At 37.4% G+C, this 23,122-nt stretch overlaps 2 protein-coding genes across 3 annotated transcripts; one reads left to right on the top strand and one right to left on the bottom strand.

Annotated features, from left to right (window-relative positions):
* The first annotated feature begins 872 nt into the window (after positions 1-872).
* Positions 873-14,163, top strand: elovl1a (ELOVL fatty acid elongase 1a). 2 transcript variants are annotated; one of them, XM_084119567.1, is made up of 8 exons: positions 873-1,165; positions 9,118-9,209; positions 9,403-9,593; positions 10,112-10,192; positions 10,712-10,768; positions 10,900-11,005; positions 11,878-12,017; positions 12,745-13,499. In XM_084119567.1, exons 2-8 carry the CDS (start codon positions 9,149-9,151, stop codon positions 13,054-13,056), a joined length of 948 nt encoding a protein of 315 aa, XP_083975693.1. In that variant the 5' UTR covers positions 873-1,165; positions 9,118-9,148; the 3' UTR covers positions 13,057-13,499. The 2 variants fall into 2 exon arrangements, with proteins under 2 accessions (XP_083975693.1, XP_083975692.1); XM_084119566.1 differs by lacking the exon at positions 873-1,165 and adding an exon at positions 7,490-7,837 and having other exon boundaries at positions 12,745-14,163.
* Positions 14,164-15,976: 1,813 nt separating this feature from the next.
* cdc20 (cell division cycle 20 homolog) lies at positions 15,977-23,080 on the bottom strand. The gene is made up of 11 exons (XM_084119565.1): positions 22,832-23,080; positions 22,238-22,449; positions 20,554-20,693; positions 20,360-20,456; positions 19,789-19,914; positions 19,513-19,709; positions 17,402-17,496; positions 17,102-17,327; positions 16,881-17,006; positions 16,671-16,788; positions 15,977-16,548 (listed from the first exon to the last, which is right to left on the bottom strand). Exons 2-11 carry the CDS (start codon positions 22,425-22,427, stop codon positions 16,388-16,390), a joined length of 1,476 nt encoding a protein of 491 aa, XP_083975691.1. The 5' UTR covers positions 22,428-22,449; positions 22,832-23,080; the 3' UTR covers positions 15,977-16,387.
* Between the last annotated feature and the right edge of the window lie 42 nt (positions 23,081-23,122).

Genomic DNA, 23,122 nt, shown 5'->3' with positions numbered 1-23,122 from the left:
GATCCAATCATAAAACTAAACTTTAGATACACATTACATTTGTTTATTTTCTTTCTTTTCCTGTGTCCTATTCTTCTGCAATTCAGAACAGCAGCACAGCTGAAAGGTTTGTTTGAGCTGCGCCCTCTAGTGTACAGATGTGTATTTTGCATTTCCTTTTACATGTGCACATTTGGTGTGAAAGGATCGTTAGATTTGCCAAAAATAGAACTTTTTTTGTTATTAAAAAACAAACAAGCAAGCCCAGGTTAGAAAAGTAGCGCAAAAGAAACGTAACGCATCCCTTTCCATAAAAAGTAACTAATATAATGCAATTTGTTACTTTTTTGGGAAGTAAAACAATATTGTAAGGCATTACTTTTAAAAGTAACTTTCCCCAAAACTGGTTATCACATGTTTTAGCATTTTAACACTAACTATAACTGCACTACCGTTCAAAAGTTTGGGATCAGTAACACTTCTATTCAACAAGGACACATTAAATTGATCAAAAGTGACAGTAAAGACATTTAAAATGTTACAAAGGGTTTCTGTTTCAAATAAATGCGGTTATTTTGAACATTAATTCTATTCATCAAAGAATCTCGAAAAAAAGGTATCACGGTTTCCATAAAAAATATTAAGCAGCACAACTGTTTTCAACATTGGTGATAATAATAAGAAATGTTTCTTGATTATCAAATCAAAATATTGGAATGATTTCTGAAGGATCATGAGACACTGAACAATAAAAAGTAATGATGCTCAAAATTCATACATAACTGTGTTTATATTATCCTTTTAGGCTTTTAATTGTATAGATTTTAACTACTTATAATTTAATAATACTTTTTCAGGCACTATGTTGTGGAAAGTTTCACTTGTTAGTTTCACTGTAGTACAGCGACGCCTACTGGGTGTCACTAACAACACAATACGGGAGTAGCAGCAGTTACGCAGAGACCATTTAGCTCATCAAAGTCGTGTACATTGATTTTAATAACGCTTATCCGTATAAATCATGTTGAATGGCTCTCACCAGAAACAACTCTTTAAAGGTGTCCTGATACAAACTTACTGACATAATAAATTAAAAGAAATGTCTCAGAAAATAATGGATACAAAAACAATCCAGACCTTCCGGACACCCAGACCGCTTCCTGCGTCATGACGCATGATTGATCAGGTGGGAATTTCGTGTATCTTTTCTACATGTAAACTTTTTCGCAATTTATTCTGTAAGGTGACATTTGTGGCTTTTACAATACTGCATCAGCAAGGTAGTACATCACAAATTGGTTAAATATTCTCCCATGTAACTCGGTGAACTGTGGTGACCTGTGCATGAACGTGTAACCCACGATGCACTTTCCACAAAATGTTTTTCAGTCTATGAATGAATTTAAAATACAAGAAAATTCGTGTTATTTTCTGTATTTTCCTCTCTCTGAATTTAGAATAGTCTTCTTACTATTCACTTCTTACTAAAATCACAGGTAAAAGGCTAATTAACATTACCATGTGACACTTGTAACGTAGTTTATTGAGTGGATTTTTGAGTGTGGCATTGATGATGTATTTGGATTGAGTTTTAGGTGATGGAGGTGTAAAGTTGTGCTTTGTTACGGACTTGAAGAGCTGCATCTTTAAAGTTCATTGAGTGTTCAGTTACTTTTCAGACTTCAGTGTTTCTCAGATTCAGCAAATGTTAGTAGGCTATGTCTTTTGCAGTGGTGAAAAGAGTATGAAGAAATTTGCCGTCGAAACTCACACATGTAGGCTATGATTAATGTCCTCCCTTCTGGAAAATCCATCTTAAGCTGGCCTTTGTGTTCTAGAACGTTCTAGCTGGTTTCTAGCTGGTCTAAGTAGCAACCCACGTCCTAAGCTTGACCACTTAAAGATGCTGGTTTGTTGCAGCTCCAAGATGGTCCGTCAACTAGTATTTTAAGTCAATATGCTCCAACAAGTATTTACTCAATATTTGTCAACACATGCATCTTTATTTGAAAAGGTCCAAACTTGTAAACCGGTTAAGGCATGTTATTCTCTGTAAGCTACCAACCTTTCAACCTTCTCTAATATTAAGTGATTTGAATGGGCAACAACTGGACTGCAAAATAAATGTTTTGGTTCTGGTAACAGTACTGCCTTTCAGATTCATAAGAAAGGATAAGCAAGTTTAACTTCAATGCTTTAAAGTCACCATGAAATCAAAATGTACTATTCTTATTTTTTTATGGAATTGCAGTATTTTTTTTTCTTATAAATGATTTATCTGTACACATCATTCTTTTGAATACATGTTTATTAATCAAATAACTCTTCTCTGATGATGTGTTTACTGGCATGAGGGCAGGACAACCTGTCACTCACATGAGATCAACTAATTGCAAACCATAACCATCCAATCAATTCCTGATGGACAAAATCAGTTTTTTCCCTACATTTATTTTATTTTTTTCGAGAAGCCGTTTCACTCAGATTATGGAAGCTTGTTTCTGCCACTGAATAAAACATTTTTAAAAAGGTAATTGCGACTTATCTCTCAATTCTGACTTTTGTTTTCAGAGTTGCGTGATATAAGCTCAATTGCAAGTTATAAAGTCAGTATTGGGAGATATAAACTGTAATTTCTGTTTCTTTTCTCGCTATTCTGAGTTTATTCTGAGTTTATATCTCACGATTCTGACGTCTTTGTTCAGAATTGTGAGATATTAGCTTAAAAATTGTCAGAATTGCGAGGAAATATAATGTAATTCTGACTTTTTTTCTCTGAATTGCGAGTTTATATCTCCCAATACTGAATTTATAACTTGCAATTGTGCTCATACCACGCAATTCTGAAAAAAGTCAGAATTGAGAGATGTAAATTAGCAATTGCCTTTTTTAATGATTTATTCTGTGGCGTAAACAAGCTTCCATGCTCGGAAATATGTCACAATAGGGAAAAAAAGACTATCACAACATCCGTTTCATGCTGACTTTACCGATGCTTTAAGTGGTGGATACATTTAGAAGACATTCCGTGAAGACAGAAGACATTCCGTGTGTCCTATTGCATACCATCCAGCCTGAATAGCATCCGTGATCAAGTAGGTGACATAATCGCTTTGGGTAGCTGATGACGTTGCATAAATTAGTGAGTGAGGTGTGGATCTCTCTGCTCTCTGTGGTTGTAGTCGTCAGACATCCTCTTTGCTCTTCTGACCAAGTTCATTATTCATTCATGGTGTTGTATTACTGAAGTTTCAGTTGGTGACGTTTTTAATGGTGGCTGTGTTTTTGTTGATTGACATGGTTACTCCAATTTCTGTTGTTCACCCAGTGATTTACAAGATTTCAGATCAAGTGAGGTGTTGCAAAATTGAGGTTGTGCAATAGAATCTGTGAATTGCACAAGCGTCCTTTAGATGACATCAATTCATTTGGCATAAATTAAAATTCCATAGAAATACCTAAATTATCATGGTTTCCACAAAAATATATAAATCAGCCTATTAAAATAAATTCTGAAGGTAATAAAATAAAATATTTTTGATTAAATAAATGCAGCCTTAAGAAGCATTAAAATGATGGTGTGCATCAAAAACATAACCCTAAACCTAACCCCAAACTTTTGAATTATAGTGTATATTTATATGAATTCCCCCCCAAAAAAACTCTAAAATCTTTGTTGATAGAAATGTCTTTGTTGATAGAAAAAAAGTCCATTGAAACGTAGGGGTGTAACAATATATCGCGATACAAAAATGCAACAATATGTATCGTGGATAGTGACAATATGTATCGTGGATAGTTCACCCAAAATAAAAATTACCCTGTGAGAAAAAATTGAAGTTTTCAGAGTCAGTACTACATTAAACTACAATATATTATGTTGAATATAATGTATAATGGGGGAATATTAGTGGGTCCTGATAATGCTTATGTTATAAGTCTTATGTTACCAGTAAAAGTGGCCTACATTATTTTAAATATATCTAGCCAGTGACAGAGTTCAAGCATATTCGTCTGAAATAATTCTGTATTTTCAGGTTCAGAATCATGAATATATTTATTCTGGTGTCACTGTCTAAGCCTATTAATTTACACCCACAATGTTATATCAAATTTAGCATTTAACCAACAGTACATTTTTTCTTAACCTTTTATTATATGTCTTAGAATATCGCAATAATATCGTATCGTGAGTTCAGTATCGTGATATGTATCGAATCGTGAAATTAGGGTATCGTTACACCCCTATTGAAACGTAATGTGTCAAATACACAAATAAATACAAATTTAAATAGATAAAATAATTAAAATCTTAGTGTATAGGAGTCTTAGTTCTCAATTTTTAACAAATATTTAAAGATAAATCTAATGTGTGATATCATGCCCTATTATTTACAATCCAACTTTTACTTTTAGTGGTTTATGAGCTCCTTAAATTTGCCCGAAAGAGAAAACTTGAAAGAAACAGTCCAGTTTCACTACTTTTAATAGTGGTTATTCCCTCTATACAATTTAAAGGATGTCTTATATTGAGCCAGTGTGAGACTGATACTGAAGGATACTGAATGGAATCCCTCATCATTTCTGTTCAGAATCTGCTGATGTGTCTGTATTGGCACATGAATGCAGATCAGCACGCTCCTGTTTCTGAAAGTCTCTCACCAGCATCATATCAGTTCTTATGGATAGCTTCCATTCAGGTCTAGTCATCGGTTTGATTCCTGAAAACACACCCATTTAATGTAATTCGAAATTACATTAATTCAGTTTTCAGTCACAAGGGCTGGAACGAGAAGCAAAGGTTTATTCAGTAGAGTAATGAGAGAAATGAGAGACGGCTGATTCTTTAAATTGAATCATGTATGACCAATTGTGCTCTCAGACTCTCCCAGGTCATTAGTGTATTAGGTTCCTTGTTCAGTTTGACCTACAATTTGAGTTTAGCTGTGGTTTATTGTGGTGATGTCCATTATTTTCTTGGCTTAGGTGTGTTGAGGACAGTTCTTCTAACACGCATGATTGGCTAAACTAAAGAGAACTTCTAAAAATGTACCTATTCTCAGTATCTATAGGATGATAGTCATTTATCAATACATCTAACTGCATAATTATGCATTATTAAACATTTGGAGTCAAAGCTATAACCAGCACTGCTGTGGCTGGTGACACAATTGATAAAATGTGACCCTGGATCACAAAACCAGTCACAAGTCGTACGGGTATATTTGTGGCAATAGCCAACAATACATTGTATGGGTCAAAATTATTGATTTTTTTGTTTTTTTTATGCCCAAAATCATTAGGATAATAAGTAAAGACCATGTTCCATGAAGATATTTAGTATATAAAACATTTATTTTTGTGAGTGAATGCAGCACAATCGTGAACATAAATGGACATTTTAAAGGCGATTTTCGCAATGTTTCGATGTTTTAGCACCCTCAGATTCCAGATTTTCAAATCTCAATTTCAAAAAATGTAACCATGTGACCCAGGTTTTGTGGTCCAGGGTCACAAATGTCCAATGTGATGTCCTGGTTCATAGAAGTTGCTTTACTCTCTGCAGTTGAAGCATAAATAGTACTGAAATGGAAACGATGACGAAAAATAGGTCAGAGGTCACCATGCCAAAAAGACACGTTTATCTCGGTCAGTCAGGTGTTTGGTGAAAGTACAGTGAAGGGAATGTATACATATGATCCTCAGGTGTGTGGTGTGAAGAATAAGGTGATGATAGCCATCTGGAATGTAACACGAATTCCTGGGAGTGTGACTTATAATCGTCACACAAAGAAAATCACACCTCGACTTCTCGACAGGCATATAAATTAAAAAGTTTCTTGAGCATCAAATCAGCAAATTAGATTGATTTCTGAAGGATCATGTGAAAAAACTTGATGCTGAAAATTCAGCTTTGCCATCACAGGAATAAATTACATTTTAAAATATATTATAATAGAAATGGTTATTTTAAATTGTAGTAATATTCCACAGTATTACTCTTTTACTATTTTTTTTTTTTTTAATCAAATAAATGCAACCTTGATGAGCAGCAAAACATTAAATAATTCTTACCGACCCCAAGCTTTTAAACGGTAGTGCTGCATATATTACCTGAATTATGTAGTTTTGTATGTTGGATTACATAAATAGGTTTAGAATCTCGGTTAAGTAATATAATAAAATATAAGATTATCAGGGGATGCCACCCCTGTCAGAAATCCGCCCCTTCAAGTTCTGTGGTTTTTAATATCACTGAATCAAACTGGCTGTTATCTGCTGATGCTTTTCTGTAGCGTCACCTGGTAGCAACAGTGGTCGAATGTTCTCGCAAGTAAAATACTTGCGCATTTTGAGCTTGGCTGGCTCAATATGAACATATTATTCAGTCATTTAAGACATTTCTCCTTATTTCGAACTTTACTGGTTAAAGGGGCTCTTTAAAATGGAGTCAAGAACCCTAAGGTTCTATATAGAACCCCATTGAACCTTTTTTTCTAAGTGTATGTTTTGATATAAAAGAGAGGAATGGAGTTCTGGACAGGACTCTGTACATTAATTCACAGATATGTGTGAAGGTTTATAATTGGATGCTTACCTGTGATTGTCTTTACTTATCTCTTGATCGGCTCAGCGTTTGTCCTCAACCACAGGAAGTTCAAACAACTGGTCATAACAATATCAGAGCTTTCACTGTAGAAAGGGGTATTTTAGTCATAAATGATGAATGGTAAGATTACCCAGGTTAGAATATGTATGTATGTAGACGTAAAATGCGATTGATTAAATGTAATTTTTTTAGCGGCTGTGGCATGACATGAGTGTCTGTTATCAAACTGCTTTTTGTGTCAGAGAAAATGGCTCGAGCGCAGAGACTCCCCACTCATGTCAGGATTTTTGTCATTCTTCACCTCCTCCCGGACTGCTACAAGAATGTGTCAGTTTGAGGATCCCACACCCTGTCCTCAACGTCTGAGGAACGGGTCAGACCAGTGCTACGGGAATCCATTGAAACTGACTGGTAGTGTCCCTGTGTAGAACAAGTGCCACATGGACCATAGTGTCTCAGAGCTGGAGGGCTCACTGACTCATAGACATATAGACATGTATCTGAAATGTCTGACATTGTTGCGGTTATGATTTAAAACATAATGGTACAACACATCTAGCTAGAGATTGAAATAGAGGCCCAGATTAGCCATTAGCATAAGACCTTAACATGTGAAATTAAACTGATTCAATTACACTAAATATCTTGTTTTTTTTAGAAAAGGATATATGCCTATATGCCCATATTTGTGACCCAGGGGAAACAAAAGACTTTTCATTGTTGAGCAGTCTCTGCTCAATTCTCGCCTACTTCCACTGCATAATAAAAACCTAACCAGTATTAGAGCCAATCACTGACCAGTTTCTCTCTAGAGAGAGCCAATCGTTGAGTTTTGAGGTGGGTTTCAGAGGGCGGTTCCTGTCAGTTGAATGCAGGCTACAGTCCCGAAACCAGGCGGGTGTTGTCTCTTTTGAATGAGCTGCTGCTCAGGTTTATATTAGGCACTGGGAGTGACTCCTCTGAGCGTGGCCTGTCTCTGCCTTGGCAAAACTCCCACGGACCTGTCACTTATTCTATCACTGGGGAAAACGGCTGTGATTGAGGGCCACTGAAAGAAAGAATAAGGACACTGGAAAGAATCAAAGTTCAGAGACTGTTTCCACTGCTTACTTGGGTCTGTCATCCATTTATTTGCCCCTGTGGGGCAGTATTCTTTTTTTTCTTCTTTTTTTTTTGATATATTTTTAGATTTATTTATTTATTTATTTATTTTTGGCTGGGTTGACTGTATCAACAGAAAGACAACAGGTAAGCTTAAAACATACTTTTGTATTTTTCGTAGGCTGTTATGATCGGGAATCCCTCACTGTCTCTGTCTGAGACACTTGATCTGGTCAGCTTAGACCATCTTTGCATCTTTCAGGATTTAGTTTTTCTGTGTAGTATTGACTGTTTGTGACTAATTTTCATTATGTTGTCAGCAGTTTCTGTCTAGTGAGTTAATCTGATTCTGACAGGATAGATATCTTTGTTTCTCCACCTCACCAGTTTGACTGGCTTTGCACTATTGCACTATTCATTGGAGTTCAGGTTGTACAGATGACATCAGCTTTGTTGATTCCAAGAGCGAAAGGACAGTAAAAGTTTTAATAGATTTTTTGATTACAACAATTGTGTGTCTTCCTCCTCTTGTGTTCCTATGATGGTTCTGTTCTCTTCTGATGAAACAGGTGGTGATGCATTAGATGTGTAGGCAGATAAGCAGTGAAGGGTCTGTTTAGTGTGCTTTGTCATCCTATCCTATTGTTTCACAGACAAGGCTTAAGCTAGTCCCAGACTGAAATGCATGTTTGAGCTGTTTTAACTGAAAGCAACTTGCACTTTTGTTTTTAAGACACGTTTATAAAAGCTGCTTAAATGTCATAATTGAACTAAGGCCTAATCCTTGCTTTATCTAAGCCCTGCCTGTGAAACCAGGCCTAAGTCTTAGTAGTCCTGTTCGGTTTGTCTGGTCGGATCCCATGTGGGTTTTGAGCAGTAGAAACACACTAAATAGTCTGTTCATTCAATCTTCTGTGTTACTCAACATTGACATACAGAGCTTTATGTTGTTTCCCAACATTTTTTGCATGTACAACAGATGTGAAATACTTTTGGAAAGTTGATGTGCTACTAAACTATTTTAAATGACATTTTTCAAATTCTTATGCAATTATGCACGCAGAACTTCATATAAGAGACTTTGTGGTATATTTGCAGGAAGTACCATATTTGGACATAATGTACTACATTATATTTGTACAATAAAAAAAGTGTACCTATAGTTATGTATTATTATTCAATACACTCAATACACTCAATAGTATAGTTGGTAAAAATAATAGTTTGGCTTTGGTAATGTCATGAACCACTCAGGTTGGGCTTTGCTTCCTGTTCACATGGCCAGCTGTTTCTTGTTTGCTTTTGCTGGGCTGCCATTGTTGACTCTGACTCCACTGTCCTTCTGATATTAGTCTGACCAGCCTTTTACTAGCTGGATTGTCATTGTTTGCTTGCCTAGTTTTAACACATTTACTTATGTCCTCCAGTTTTTTGGTTGTCTGAAGAAATAAAGACAAGATGTTTGAAGAGGGGTTTTCGAGCGTCTTGAGGTTCTACGACTATCTTCTGAAAAGAACTGGTAAGAGCTCATTGCGTTGTGCTTTTTAGATGAGCAAAAACCACCAATATCACTGGCTTATGTGTTATGCTATTAAAAACTATTAAAGCTTTCAAATTTGTTGTAAACAGCACTACAGTTTTGGCCACTAGTAGAATCTACTTTAGAAAGGCTTGTTTCATGTGGCTGATCGGTTGATGTGTAATTTTCTCAGATGCCAGAGTGCGTGATTATCCGCTGATGCAGAGTCCCATTCAGATGACGGTCATCTTGCTGGGATACGTCTTCTTCGTTTTATATGTGGGACCACGATACATGGCCAATCGCAAACCTTTCAGCCTCAAAACAACTATGATTGTCTATAACTTCTCTATGGTGGCCTTCAACTCCTACATTGTTTATGAGGTAGGAAACCTTTTCATTTTTTCATGTTTGGGAGAGTAACTAAACTTATTCATGTACCCGAACTGATGTCTTTGAGGAGAACTGCTAGAGAAAGACATTGTCGATTCAAAAGTGAAAATTTGCTCACCGTACAATAGCATTTCTTCTGTAGATCACAAAAGGGTATGTTTAGCAGAATCTTCAAGTTACTCTTTTTCATGTAATGAAAGTGAATGGTGACCATAGCTGACAAGCTCCAAAAATGACAAATGGACACCATAAAAGTATCATAAAAGCAGACTTGACAACATTATGGTGCATTTTTATGATTTTTTGAGCCTATGGGCATCATTCACTTTCATTATATAAAAAAGAGCAGCGTGAGCATTCTGATAAACGTCTTTTGTGTTCTACAGAAGAAAGTAAATCAGATGTTTGGAACAACATGAGGGTGAGTAAATTATGATTGAAGGGAAAAGATGAACAAACCATGTTATTGTGCTTTTGTGTAATTTTTTCGATCTGCCTGACGCTTACAGTTCTTGATGTCTGGCTGGGGAACAACGTACACTTGGCGATGTGACCTCTGTGACACCTCCAACAGTCCTCAAGCTCTCAGAGTAAGTTTGTTTCATTCAAACATGTTCTTATGTTATTGAAAGGAATTCATACTTTTGTCTCAGACGGAACGCATTCAATTGATCAAAAATTCTATTTCCAATAACTGCTTGTTCTTAAACCTTCTATTCATCAAATAATCCTAAATAAAAAGCCTCACATTTTCCACAGAAATAGTAAGCAGCACAACTGTTTTCAACTGTAATAAGTAATATTGTTTCTTGAGCATCAAATCAGCATATAAGAATGATTTCTGAAGGATCATGTGACACTGAAGACTGGAGTAATGATGCTGAAAATTCAGCTTTAACATCACAGGAATAAATTATATTTTAAAATATGATAAAATAGAAAACAGTAATTTAAATGGTAATAATATTTCACAACATTACTAGTTGGTATTTTTGATCAAATAAATGCAGCCTTGGTGAACATTTTAAAAATATTTGAAATATCTTACAAACTCGAAACCTTTGAATGGTAATGCCTATTGCTAATTGTGTTTCTCCTTATATCCCCAGATGGTTCGAGGAGCCTGGTTATTCTATTTCTCCAAATATGTTGAACTTCTAGATACGGTAAGAATAATTTGTCTTCATGCCTTAAATTTGTGTGTTTTAATGTTGTATTTGGAATAGGAGATGCAAAGCCATCTGGCACAATATACAGTAGCTTCCAAGAGTTAATGAGAACTGTGTCTGTGATCCAGGTGTTTTTTGTGTTGAGAAAGAAGCACAGTCAGGTGACGTTCCTCCATATCTTCCATCATTCCATCTTGCCCTGGACCTGGTGGTGGGGCATCACTCTTACTCCTGGTGAGTCTATCAACACTGTAGTCGCTGACCAGCAAGCAATAGCCGTCTTTTCACCGTCTAGTCAGGGATGGGCAACTTCGGTCCTGGAGGGCCACTGTCCTACAGAGTTTAGCTTCAACCCTAATCAAACACACATGAACAAGTTAATCAAGGTCCTCAGGATTACTAGAAAATTATAGGCAGGTGATTTTTTTTCAGGGTTGGAGCTAAACTCTGTAGGACAGTGGCCCTCCAGGACCGAAGTTGCCCATCCCTGGTCTAGGTTAACTATAGACCTGATATATAGTCCAGCTATGAGTAACCCACTTCTAGCCAAAGTAACCTTGAATTTGGTTTCATGTCGTTTTTGCCAAAATAACATGCAATATGTATGATATTCCATCATGTAAGCAAAGTCAACAGTGATTACAAGGTGTTTGGTTTCATGTCTTTAACGTGTTCTATGCGTAGTCTGTGCATCTATACTTGGGCTATGGTTAGACGTCTGTTAAATTTTCACTGACAACCCAAATTTTGCCTTGTTTCACCCTAGACGTCAGGGCTGTGTTTGGACGGCTATTAGACGTCTTTTAAATGCAAAATTGCTTGCTGGGTGGTTTAATATATCAGTAGTTATTAACTGGTTTTGCTTCAAGACCCAGTTTTGCTTCAAGACCCATGAAGTTGCGACCCAAATAAGATTAAAACTGTTTTTTCATATGAAAATAAAAAAGCCTGTGAAATTAGGTGGCATTTTTTTGTTCCTATAAAAGACTTCTTTCTTTCCTGCATGTGGGCAAAGTATAAACAAGGGAATAAGGTTAGGGTGTATTCACTGGTGTAAAGATGTCTAATTTCAATTACTTCCATTTATTTTCATGTGAAAATGACAGTCGGTGGCATGGGTTCTTTCCATGCTTTGGTGAACGCTTGTGTCCACGTCATCATGTACACCTACTACGGTCTAGCTGCTGCTGGGCCGCGCTTCCAGAAGTATCTGTGGTGGAAAAAGTACATGACAGCTATCCAACTGGTTAGTAGAAACTCATTTAAACTCGTAATCTTATGTGATTTACATCAGTGTGTGACCAAAATGGCACGCATACATTGAGATTGAAGTAAAAAATTATAATTTATACTTGTCTTACAATTGTCATTACATTCTATTTACATTCCATTCCTTGCCATCAATACGGAAGCTTACAGCGGTTGTCAGAAATGAAAAGCCCGTTACCATATCTGAATTTCAGCTCCGGAGGCTTCCTCAGCACTTGTATACACCGTGACACAAACAGTAACGATGGCATTGGTTTTACCGTATCAATTCGAGCCCGAGTCAAAGTGCATTTGCTTTCACAGTGCAGAAAACTGCTTCTTTCTGATATGTTGACAACACGAAACAAACTCTTTCAGGCCCCAGCTACAGTGTTTGAGGGCGGGTAAAAGTAGACGACGTTTGCAGACAGCCAATGAAGACCATAGGCTGACATTATGCAAATTTGTTACAAACCTACGTAGTAAGACTGGAGTTACTGACGACTAGTTTCAGGTGATTCAGAATCTTCAGAATTCTTTCTTTTGGGAGACCGTAACTCCACTCCATTTATCGTGCACACTGATCTTTGAAACTCTGCAGACCGTTTACATTCACAAACAGCTATGTTACACACTACATTAAAGATAATATCCAAAAAAGCATAATAGGGGCACTTTAAAATGATGGAGCTATAATTCAATTTCTTTCCATGTATTTTCCACAGATTCAGTTTGTACTGGTGACTGTCCATATCTCTCAGTATTACTTCATGGAAAAGTGTGAATTCCAAGTTCCCCTCTTCATTCATCTCATCTTGATCTACGGCATGTTTTTCTTCATCCTCTTCTCAAACTTCTGGATCCAGGCCTACGTAAAGGGCAAGCGACTACCTGTTTCTATTGAGGACAAACCCAAACAGAATGGCATTACCACTGTGATTGAGCCTGTGGTAGTGGCCAATGGCAAACACTTAGAAAACGGCAATGTGCACTACACTAACGGATTTGCCCACAATGGTAAAGTGAAGGAGGTCTAAGTGGGCCAATCAAAACATCAGAGACATGATTGTTAGATTATTTTTGTCAATTGTTAATTTTTTTATGATTGTACGGGAGATGAAGCGGCACATTGGATCTGGCGGTGGGTCCCCCTTTCTTTGTAATTATGGATGTTGGAGGCTGGGGAGCACTATACATGAAGAGAATTCGTCCACTGAAGATGGCTTCGTTGACGTCGCTCTGAAACCCGACAGCATGTCTGTGGTTTAATTCGGTTGACCTTGGCTTTTTTCCTGGCATATGAGTCTCCCTGTTGTTTGCACACTGTACAGTTCTCACAAACTCAAACTTGACTGTAAATAAATATTTCCTCAGTTTATTGGAAATGTATGAGCTGTCCATTTTTCTAGAGTTTGTTCGTAACTTATCATTTAATAAACACTTTTTTTATAATAAATTGTATTTTTATTTTTTTTGCTTAATGCTCCATTTGTGAAGTTGATTTTTATTCAAAAATGAAATGAAACAAAACATTGTTTACATGGTGTGTATATATTATAGACACTCCATGCAACTTGCATCCTTAAAAAAAATCACACAAAGCCTTAAAATTATACCCTTTTTTTGTCCAGAAAACTTAATCATTTCAGTTTTATAATATTTTATATTATACATTTTTTAATGCAAATATTTTTTGGAGATTTTTTATCTTTTATTTTGTTTACTTTTAAAGTTCTAGATTTGTATCAATAAATAATTGAAGCACATTCTTTCAACTTAAATTCAAAATAACTCTCAACCCTCAATACATGTAATAACCAGTTTAAATCAGCTCAGAATATCTCACGTTGGGTCATATGGGTGTCTCTGCCGCCCTCTTGTGGAAAACAAATAATATAACATGTTATTTCATGACTCTTGCCACTAAATGGTCTTATAGCTCTGTATGGAGCAAATGAACAGAAATATTCTCCTGGGTCCTGAAGTCAGTTCCTGAATTTATTTCTTCAGTATGCATTCAGATTGCATTCACATGTAGACATTATAAAAAAAATTTTTTTCCCTATGTATACTTAAGTATTTATTCCTATGGGAGAGAAGGATTTGTTCCTTTTTGTATTACAACCACATAAACTCCTCGAATCCATTCTTTTTTCTTCTTTTTGTATTCAAATGTTCTCAATTTGTACTCAATTTTGGGTCAAAATTACCCAAAGGAAGGGTGAGAATTGAAAGATCTTAAGTTCCCATAGCAGAACCTCAAAAAGCATTTTGACTGCTTAAGACAGATGTCTAACATGAAAAGGCCAATTCACACTACACTGACAGGCGGACAATCACCAGATGACATTGACAATACGTCACTTCTCAGACATTCCACGACCTGACAAGAGGTGGATAAAGTACACAACTTCCTTACTTGAGTGAAAGTACAGATACTACTGGTCAAATATTACTCCGTTACTTAAAAGTACATAAATACTTGTTTTTAAAAGTACTTAAGTATCAAAAGTAAATGCATTGTTTTATTGTTGCATTGTTGTATGTAATACTTATAGTACCTTATGCCTCTGAACAGTGTTGTGTACTCGAGACCATATTTTAATGGTCTCGTCGGTCTTGTCATGGACTCGTGTGCACTTTGACTCGGAATTGACTCGTACTCGAACATATTAGGACTCGGACTTATTCCCGAGTCCACTCGAGTCCCATTCAAAATATTTCATGATTGTTACTGTATGTTAATATTTCTTTAAATTGTTGTTTGATTGAAACGTCCAATGATTGCTGACTTTCTTGTGTGCAACTGCGCATGAATTGAGACTAACGTTCGCGCCACGCAAATGCAGCAGGAGCCTGGTCAGATGTGATGTGGAGCCTCTAGCTAGCTCAACTATGTATTGAAAATGTCTGCCTTATATAGATATCTTTAGGTCTGGTTTTTAGACCCAACCTTAGGTTATCCAACCTCTCTGGTCTCGGTCTCGGACTCGACCCTCTCTGGTCTCGGTCTCGACTCGGACTCGAGTGAGCTGGTCTCGACTACAACACTGCCTCTGAATCGATCCCTGCCTGCCTACCCTCATATCAATATCAAATTTATTTCTAGATCACAGTTCCAGTAGTGGGATTGAATGTGAGATTGAGTAAGTGCACTCAACAGCCACATTGGTTTCAGACACACACATGGCTGTTCCCTTAAATAGTGCCCTATTTAAAGTTTTGGCTTTTAGTATGTTACCTTAGCTTACTGTTATCTATAAGCTAGTGTGCTCCAAAACAATGGGGAAAACACACACAAAAAAAAACACATAGAAGAACAAACCCAAAGTTGAAAATGAAAATCAGGTTGATGTCAGAATCCAATGCCAGATTGACATTAATCTCCAACGCTGGACAGACGTCATATTGTGGACCACTATATAACGTCAGAACCCGACGTTGGGTTCTGAAGTCGTTCTTACGTCAACCCAACTTTCCAACCAAAATGCAACCCCTGCAACCAAAATCATCCCGACTGACATTACTACTTTCTACTCAAGGACCTTGACCGAATTGTAGTGGAGTAGAGTACAATATTTGTCTTTCAAATGTAGTGAAGTTAAAGTAAAAAAAAACCCCTCAAGTACAGATACTTAAACCGCGCATGTATAGTACTCAAGTAAATGTACTTTGTTACCGTCCACCTCTGTCAATCTGCAAAAACAAGCTAAGACAGTACTAACACACTGATCCGACAAAACCAGAGTGTCCATTGCAGTCCGTCAGTGCAGTGTGAATTGGCCTCAACAGCAAATGTCAGTTTTGTTTAATTCCACCATTCTGCCAACATGGCAATACATGATTCACTTAATAGCGCTTTAAAACCATGCATTAAAATACAAAATGTAACTACTAATTGAACACATGCAGTAGAGAGCACCTATAAGGCAAAAAGCAGCATGTCAAAAGGGGGAAGAAATTCTTACAAAACTTTATTTGAAAATTTACATTTCTGTACATACTTTAGTGATTACTTTTAGAGTTAAATATGCACAAACTTGAGTAGGAAAAATAAGTCACAAATCGTAATTCAAGGGTTTAACTTTCAAAGGAGGTGGTCTTCTGGGAATCTCATTTGTTCTCATTTTTCATTTAAAAACACATTGTGCCTCTGAAAACACAATAAGAGAGTGTCTACCAAAACTTAGTGTAGAGCTTTTGGCAGGCATGACAGAACGTAACATTGCTTTGTTTGGCTTTCAAAGGGCTGGGCAATTCTATTCACAAAGGAAGTTTCTAATAAACCACTTCAGATCTTTAACCTTTAAACTCCCCATTTGTTGGATGCATTCAATAAAAAAAAATTAAAAGTTAAAAATTACATTATTATCGAATGCGTTGTTGAATGATGCTGTTGGTGGGCTTGGGTTTCTTGATGGCATCCTTTTCAAAACCCTTCCAAAGTCGAATGGTTTCATCAGCAGCAACAGAAGCCACAGTTGAACCATCTGGACTTATAGCCAAGTTGAGGACTCTGTCTTCATGTCCTGAGATGAATAATTTGGGAAGGACAGGAATTTAAATGTAAATTCACAATTTAGTGTGGTTGTAATGTTTAACTGAATGAAGGGTGACCACACAAATTCACAAAGTACAAACTCAAACTTGCCTTCAAGCTCTGTAACTTTAGTGAGTGAGGGGTATCTCCAGATGATAACCTTGTCGTGGGCAAAACCGTGGCCAGACACCAACTCTTTGTAGTTCGGTGCAAAAACAAGAGACGATACCTGGAGGGAAGTGAAGTGTAGTGTAGTAATCGTATCACTCAAGATAACACTACCTGTACTATAACATGCAGGGATACAGTGGGTGAGCCTACCTGTGAACAAGTATCAAATGCACTGATGCAAGAGCCACTGTTGGCATTCCAGATGCGAATATGACGGTCACTGGTGCCCCCTCCTGACGCAAGGATGCTGGGCTGCCAAGGGCACCATGCCAAAGCCTTAAGGGTGCAAAAGGGACAAAAATTTCAACTACAACCTCAGTGGAAAAATCAGACAAGGAATAGAGGTTCACGTCCTTCTAAATTCAAGTTACCTTGACCGCTCCCTGGTGTTCACTTAGAGCATGGATGGCTTGATATTCCGAACCAGTCGTCATTGGCCAGATGTACACCATATTGTCATTGCCACCGCTAGCTAAATATTTCCCATCTGGAGACCAGGTAAGGCCACAGACTTCCTGAGTGTGTCCACCGAAGGTGAAGATGTGGTGGTCTGCTACTCGAACATCATGCTGATGAATCAAACCAGATCTGGAGCCACTGTGGAGAACAAACAAAGTGTTAAACCCCTCAAATGCATATAATCTGCAGAGTGCAAGGAGATGCTGTCTTACCTAGACAAAACATGATCATTCCAACTCAAGCAACCAACCCTTGCCGAATGGCCATCCATGCTGCGGAGACGCTTTTGGCACTGAACATCCCATAACTGCAAGAAATTGTATGATCCTTTGAGAAATTCAGCAAACAAGATGGCAATTTGTAGAGCAATACCTTGACTGATTTATGCATAATAATGATATAATAACATCATGAGAAACTGAACACCGACATGCATCAATCATCAAGGATCACAGTATAACAGTGGTTCTCAACCAAAGGTCCAATGCTCACTAGGGGGCCTAAGAAAACTTAATTTTATGTAACGGACTTAAAGGTCCCATGACATGCTACTTTTTGTAGGCTTTAATATAGGCCTTAGTGGTTCTTAGTACTGTATCTGAAATCTCTTTCCAAAAATTCAGCCTCGGTGCAGAATTATAGCCACTACAAGCCAGTCCCAGAATGAGCTTCCTTCAGACGGGCCATTTCGGTGTCTTTAAATACTAATGAGGAGGAGAAAGGTGGCGCGCAAGGTGGAGGGTGGGTGTGGCCTATGACCATCTTGCGCAACGGTACCATGCATGTTTGTTTATGTTGGATATTGCAATGGCACGAAGACACGCAGTCGTACAAGCATTTCAGTTTGACCCAGAATCTGATCCAGATGGAGAAGCAACGGATGAAGTAGTTGCAACTCAGCGGCTCCAGCAGAACGTTTCCGAATGGTTAGTTTAAAATATTATGTCTGGATACGGTACTTTATTCGGATGGTTTACAGTTATCATCATGTAGCCAACGCGAACCTACTGTTGCCTTTTCATGAGAGATCTGTAACGTCTGTAATTTATCTTATTACAATTACATCAAGCTCTGCGATCTTGAAATGCAGATATCGTGATCGGCCGCGCACCATAACCAACAGGAGAACAGTTATCCAAATAACAAAGAAATGTACAACACTCGCGTTACAGTATGTGTAACTTGATGCTGTCTACCTTTACATTAGCGCAAGTAACTGCATAGCTAATGTGACAGCCACATTCTACGTGTAACAAGCTAGGTAACCATAAACAGTAAAGCAACACATATATCATTTGTTGACTTGTTCGAGATGTGTAGCTGTGTGTACCCGTCGGTGTTCATTTGTACATCCAATTATTGAGCAATTATTATGCTTCGCTCGCTCAAAAGCCATGATATCTCTCGTGGACAAACTAAAATCGCGCGCGTTCCTTCTTCCTAGCTCATTTTCTCATGGGCGAGAAATATTGTCTGGGCGGGCAAAGCAGAGAAAGGGAAGGTAACATTTCTCCTTATAACGTCATAAGGAGGAGATTCAAGATCAGCCCGGTTGAGCTTCCATTTTCTCAAAGGCAGAGAAAAATAGCAAAAGCTCGATTTACACCGATTAAAATTTCTAGAAACTTTGGGACCATATACAGGCTAGGGGAACTCATATTAATGTTAAAAAACCTCAGAAAGTGGAAATTTCATGTCATGGGACCTTTAAGATCAGTGACTAACTTGTAAGACTAGTCTTAGCAGTTTATGCAACCTGCCCCAAGCCTCAACTTAATACAAGAAACCAAATTAACTTGAAGTTATGCAAGCTGACATTGACTTCACTCCTGTACTCAACTGTCATTAAGAACCAAAATACAAATACATTATATTTAAGGTCATTTTGACCTGGCAAAGTCAGGCATTTTTATAATGAATATTTTTCTTAGTTATGTAAAGCTCTTAGGCCCGGATCACACCTAACACGTTTATTGCAGTGAGAGGCGCCTTTTTTCAATTGGTTTCCTATGGCAGTGAGCGTTCTGCGTGCCGTTTATGCGCCCCAGGCGCCTCGCGTTTTTGCAGTAAAAAAAAAAAAAAGGCAACTTCCGAGCGGAAAATACCATTTTTTAACCTGAAAAACACGTTCGGTGTGATCGGGCCCTTAGGGGTGTTTTTTTAAAGTAAAGAGTGAATAAATATCCCCATAAGTCACAAATATCTAGAAAAGTAATGTAATATCATTGGTAATAAAGTACATTCAGGGGGGCTTGGAGTCAAAAAGGCTGAGAACCATAGTATAATTATTCAACCACAGTATGAGAAAACAAAAGTCAATTACCTCGACTTTACAATCACTGGTCCCAACGGCCAAGAAATTGCCATCTTTGCTCCATGAGACAGAACAGATGTATTCATTATCATCCTCCATTTTCTTCAATAAAACAATGCTCCCCATGCCAGCATCCCACAAATATACTTGGTTGGCAAGGCCAACTGCCAAAACGTTCTGCCTTCCCCAATCCATCAGGTTCAGATCTGAACATAAAGTGCAACATTAGTCTGACAAATGTCTTCAAATTAGACTACATTATGTAATGCAAAACTGTCAGCTCACAGAAGTCGTTTTTGATATCAGGGGCATCTAGAATTCGCTCTGGAACGGAGGCAATGTACCGACTCTTCTTGATCGAGACCGGTGTGGGAACCTGACTGTAGAGAACCTTCAAGTTGTTCTGATAACCTGTGGGAGATGATGTTTAGTTCATTTGAGAGACCCATTTGTGGAAGGACGTTACCAGGCAAATTAAACTTAAGGAATGGTTCACCCAAAAATGAAAATTGTCATTACCAACTCACCCCCAAGTTGTTCTAAACCTACAAGTTTTTTTTCTTCTGTGTAACAAGATGATATTTTAAAGAATGTTGGTAACCAGACACCCCATTGACTTCCCTAGTAGAAGAAAAAAAACAACAACAAAAAACACTCTGGAAGACAATGGGTGCCGTCAACTGTCTGGTTAACAACATTCTTTAAAATGTCATCTTGTTAGAAAAAAAAAACCTTTGGAACAACTTGAGGGTGATTAAATGACAATTTTCATTTTTGGCCAAACTATCCCTTTAAACCAATAAGTCAAAAACAATTCATTCAATTTAATATTACTACTAAAAAATAAAAACCATACCCTCAGGGGCGTTCAGTGGCTTTCCTCCTAAATGCAAGATCTTTGCTTCCTCAATGTCATATCCATTTAGTGTCACAGACCAAGCTTTCTGATTTGGCTGCAAGGACATTGACAGTCAGAAAACATCTATAATCTGATGCATTTATAATGATGTTTTATTATAATATTTACACCACTTATTATTAGGAACTTACTGCTGTAGAGGAGTCTTCCACAGGCTCGTTTTCTTTGGAAATAAGAAAACTTGCTACATCCAACTGTTTGTTATTTCTTGTTGGGATGAATCGATCTCCTCCTGCCTTAGAGGGGGTGTTCTGGGTCTTGCCGTTCTTTCCTTTTAAGAGACATTGAATATTTAACACTGAAGACACTCCAACTAACTACAATGACCAGTGGCGGCTCAACAGGGGAGGCACAGCCTACCCAAAATTGTGAGTTGAAAATGGGAGAAGGACTATTTAATGTTGCTAAAATTCCCAGTTATTCATTTCGTGTCTCAGAATGTCTCACGTAATTTAACCACTAGAAGTGTAACCACCGCAGGCCTCTTCCCCAAACGTGTTGAATCTGTGAAACGCGAGCTTAAGAGGATAAAGGGGGAGGCAAATCCATAGCCAGAGACTTGTGCCTCCGTTAGTTTAAAAAAAAAAAAAAAAAAAAAAAACCCTACCACCAGAGTATTTTACTTTTAGCGATTAGAAGTGTTGAGAAAAGAAACAAGGCGGAGGAGGTTAGCCTCCCTTGGTATATCAATCATCGACGAGGTGTAAATTACGTGGTATTAGTTTGAACTGCCACCGCTGAACTATCATTCGAACAGCAGCTACAAATTAAAAATGAAGGAAGACCCCATGCCCAAGTTGCATATAGACTACAGCAATTAGCTTTACGAAACGGCTGAACGTGCTCTTAACATGGACATTTAAAAGGACAGAAGGATGGATTTTTGCTCGAAGTGATGGTCTAGGTAGGACAAAAGTAATGCGGCAATATATCGTTGTCCTCCGTGCAACACGATAATCGATTCACTGACACCCAATATTGATATTTTAATTAATAAAATAAGGCACTCTAAATGGATTTCCCTGCTCCCAGCGTCGCTACTTCATGGCTCCTCGAGGTGGTGCTCAACACATGATTGAGGATGTTTTTTTTTAACAGGATGGCGGAGAGCAGTGAGAGTAAAATAGATGCAGCAATGTTTAGGTCCAAAGTCTGAAAAAACCTGCACTTAACCTTTTCATGGGCATTTTGCTTTCATAGTTAGATCGATATCTTGATGCATCATTATGGGATGGTCTAGCAATATATTGATTAATCACAAAATTGGTGTATCAGGATATTATTGGCATCGTGAGGTACCCCGCAATTACCACCCCTAGGACAAGGTAAGTGAACGTACATTTATATTGTCTTGCTGTATACGTGTCATTTTCTAAAAATATTCTACAAGTATTCTGGTACAATAAGGTTCATTAGTTAACATGAACTAATAATGAACTGCACATATACAGCATTTATTAATCTTTGTTAAATGTTAACTTCAACATTTACTAACATTATTTATTAAAATCTTGTTAACATTAGCTAATGCACTATGAACTAACAATGAACAGCTGTATTTTTATTAGCCAACATTAACAAAGATAAACAAATACAGCAACAAGTGGATTGTTCATGTTAGATAATACATTAAATAACGTTAAACTAATGAACCTTATTGTAAAGTGTTACCAGTATTCTATAAGTGACCAAAAAAGCCATTTTAAAGCAGTTAAAAAATTACTTAGGAGTGGATTCGACCGCTAAAATTGTGTGCCTCCATTTTAAAACCCACCAGCCACCACTGACACGGAGCTGGACACATGTGACTCTTACCTGGTGTTTTACTGGGGGTTTTGGAAAGGCTCACTGATCGGTTGACACTCTTGTTTGGTGAGAGGGATTTTGTGTTGGTGGAGCTGGATGTGCTGGCTTTCCTCTGCCACCTCGCCATCGGAGCGTTTGTGATAGGCATGTCCAGCCGGAGGACATTGTGGATGTCAGTCTCAAACCCAAACTGGGACATTACAGCTACAGCGATGGTCACTCTGTAGGAGAAAATAGACAGGATACGGAATCTGGCCACAAAGAGCATGAAGTACCATTTGATGATTTATATATATATATATATATATATATATATATATATATATATATATATATATATATATATATATATATATATTAGTAGTTTAATGTAGTACTGACACCAAATTATTATACATTTTTATTATTTTCTTCTCACATTAGTTTTTATTTTTGGTGAACTAACGTTACTACACATGTTGCAATTGTGTATTGCGATATACTATGACACGATACATTGTTACACCCCTAGTAAATAGTTATAAACGCAATATATACAAAGTTGATTACTGCAGTAATATCGATAACTAGCCTAATCATAAAAATATATATATTTAATCTTACCACAAATCCAGCAACTTCGTTCCTCCGATGCACAACAAAATTGTCAATACAATGTAGCCGCTTTTGTCTACGTGCAACTTTCGTGATTTCTTCGTCCTTCCACAAGCAGAGTCGAGACTTATCTGAGGTTGTGCAGGTGAAGACAGCTAACGGATGAACGCCAGTTTAAATGTCTTACACGCGTGTCGTGATTGGACAATTCAAAAAACAAAGGTTTTCGCTGTTACCAAGGCAGCCAGGCAGAATGCTGCGCGCTGATTGGTGAATGGTATCATTGAATACTTCCTGACA

This window comes from Abramis brama (assembly GCF_963993115.1).
Source record: "Abramis brama genome assembly, chromosome: 7".
NCBI lineage: Eukaryota > Metazoa > Chordata > Actinopteri > Cypriniformes > Leuciscidae > Abramis > Abramis brama.
Note: the sequence above shows the minus strand (reverse complement) of the source record. Positions and strands in the feature narration are given on the sequence as shown.

Bases quoted from the DNA above. Each gene is read 5' to 3' on its own strand.
- cdc20 (XM_084119565.1), bottom strand. From the start codon at position 22,427: ATGTCCCAGTTTGGGTTTGAGACTGACATCCACAATGTCCTCCGGCTG. The intron at 19,710-19,788 runs GTGAGCTGACAG...CTTTATGTTCAG, and splicing joins TGATATCAAAAACGACTTCT to ATCTGAACCTGATGGATTGG. The intron at 17,497-19,512 runs GTAATTGACTTT...AATTTCTTGCAG, and splicing joins CCAGTGATTGTAAAGTCGAG to TTATGGGATGTTCAGTGCCA.
- elovl1a (XM_084119566.1), top strand. From the start codon at position 9,149: ATGTTTGAAGAGGGGTTTTCGAGCGTCTTGAGGTTCTACGACTATCTT. The intron at 10,193-10,711 runs GTAAGTTTGTTT...TTATATCCCCAG, and splicing joins ACAGTCCTCAAGCTCTCAGA to ATGGTTCGAGGAGCCTGGTT. The intron at 12,018-12,744 runs GTTAGTAGAAAC...TATTTTCCACAG, and splicing joins ACATGACAGCTATCCAACTG to ATTCAGTTTGTACTGGTGAC.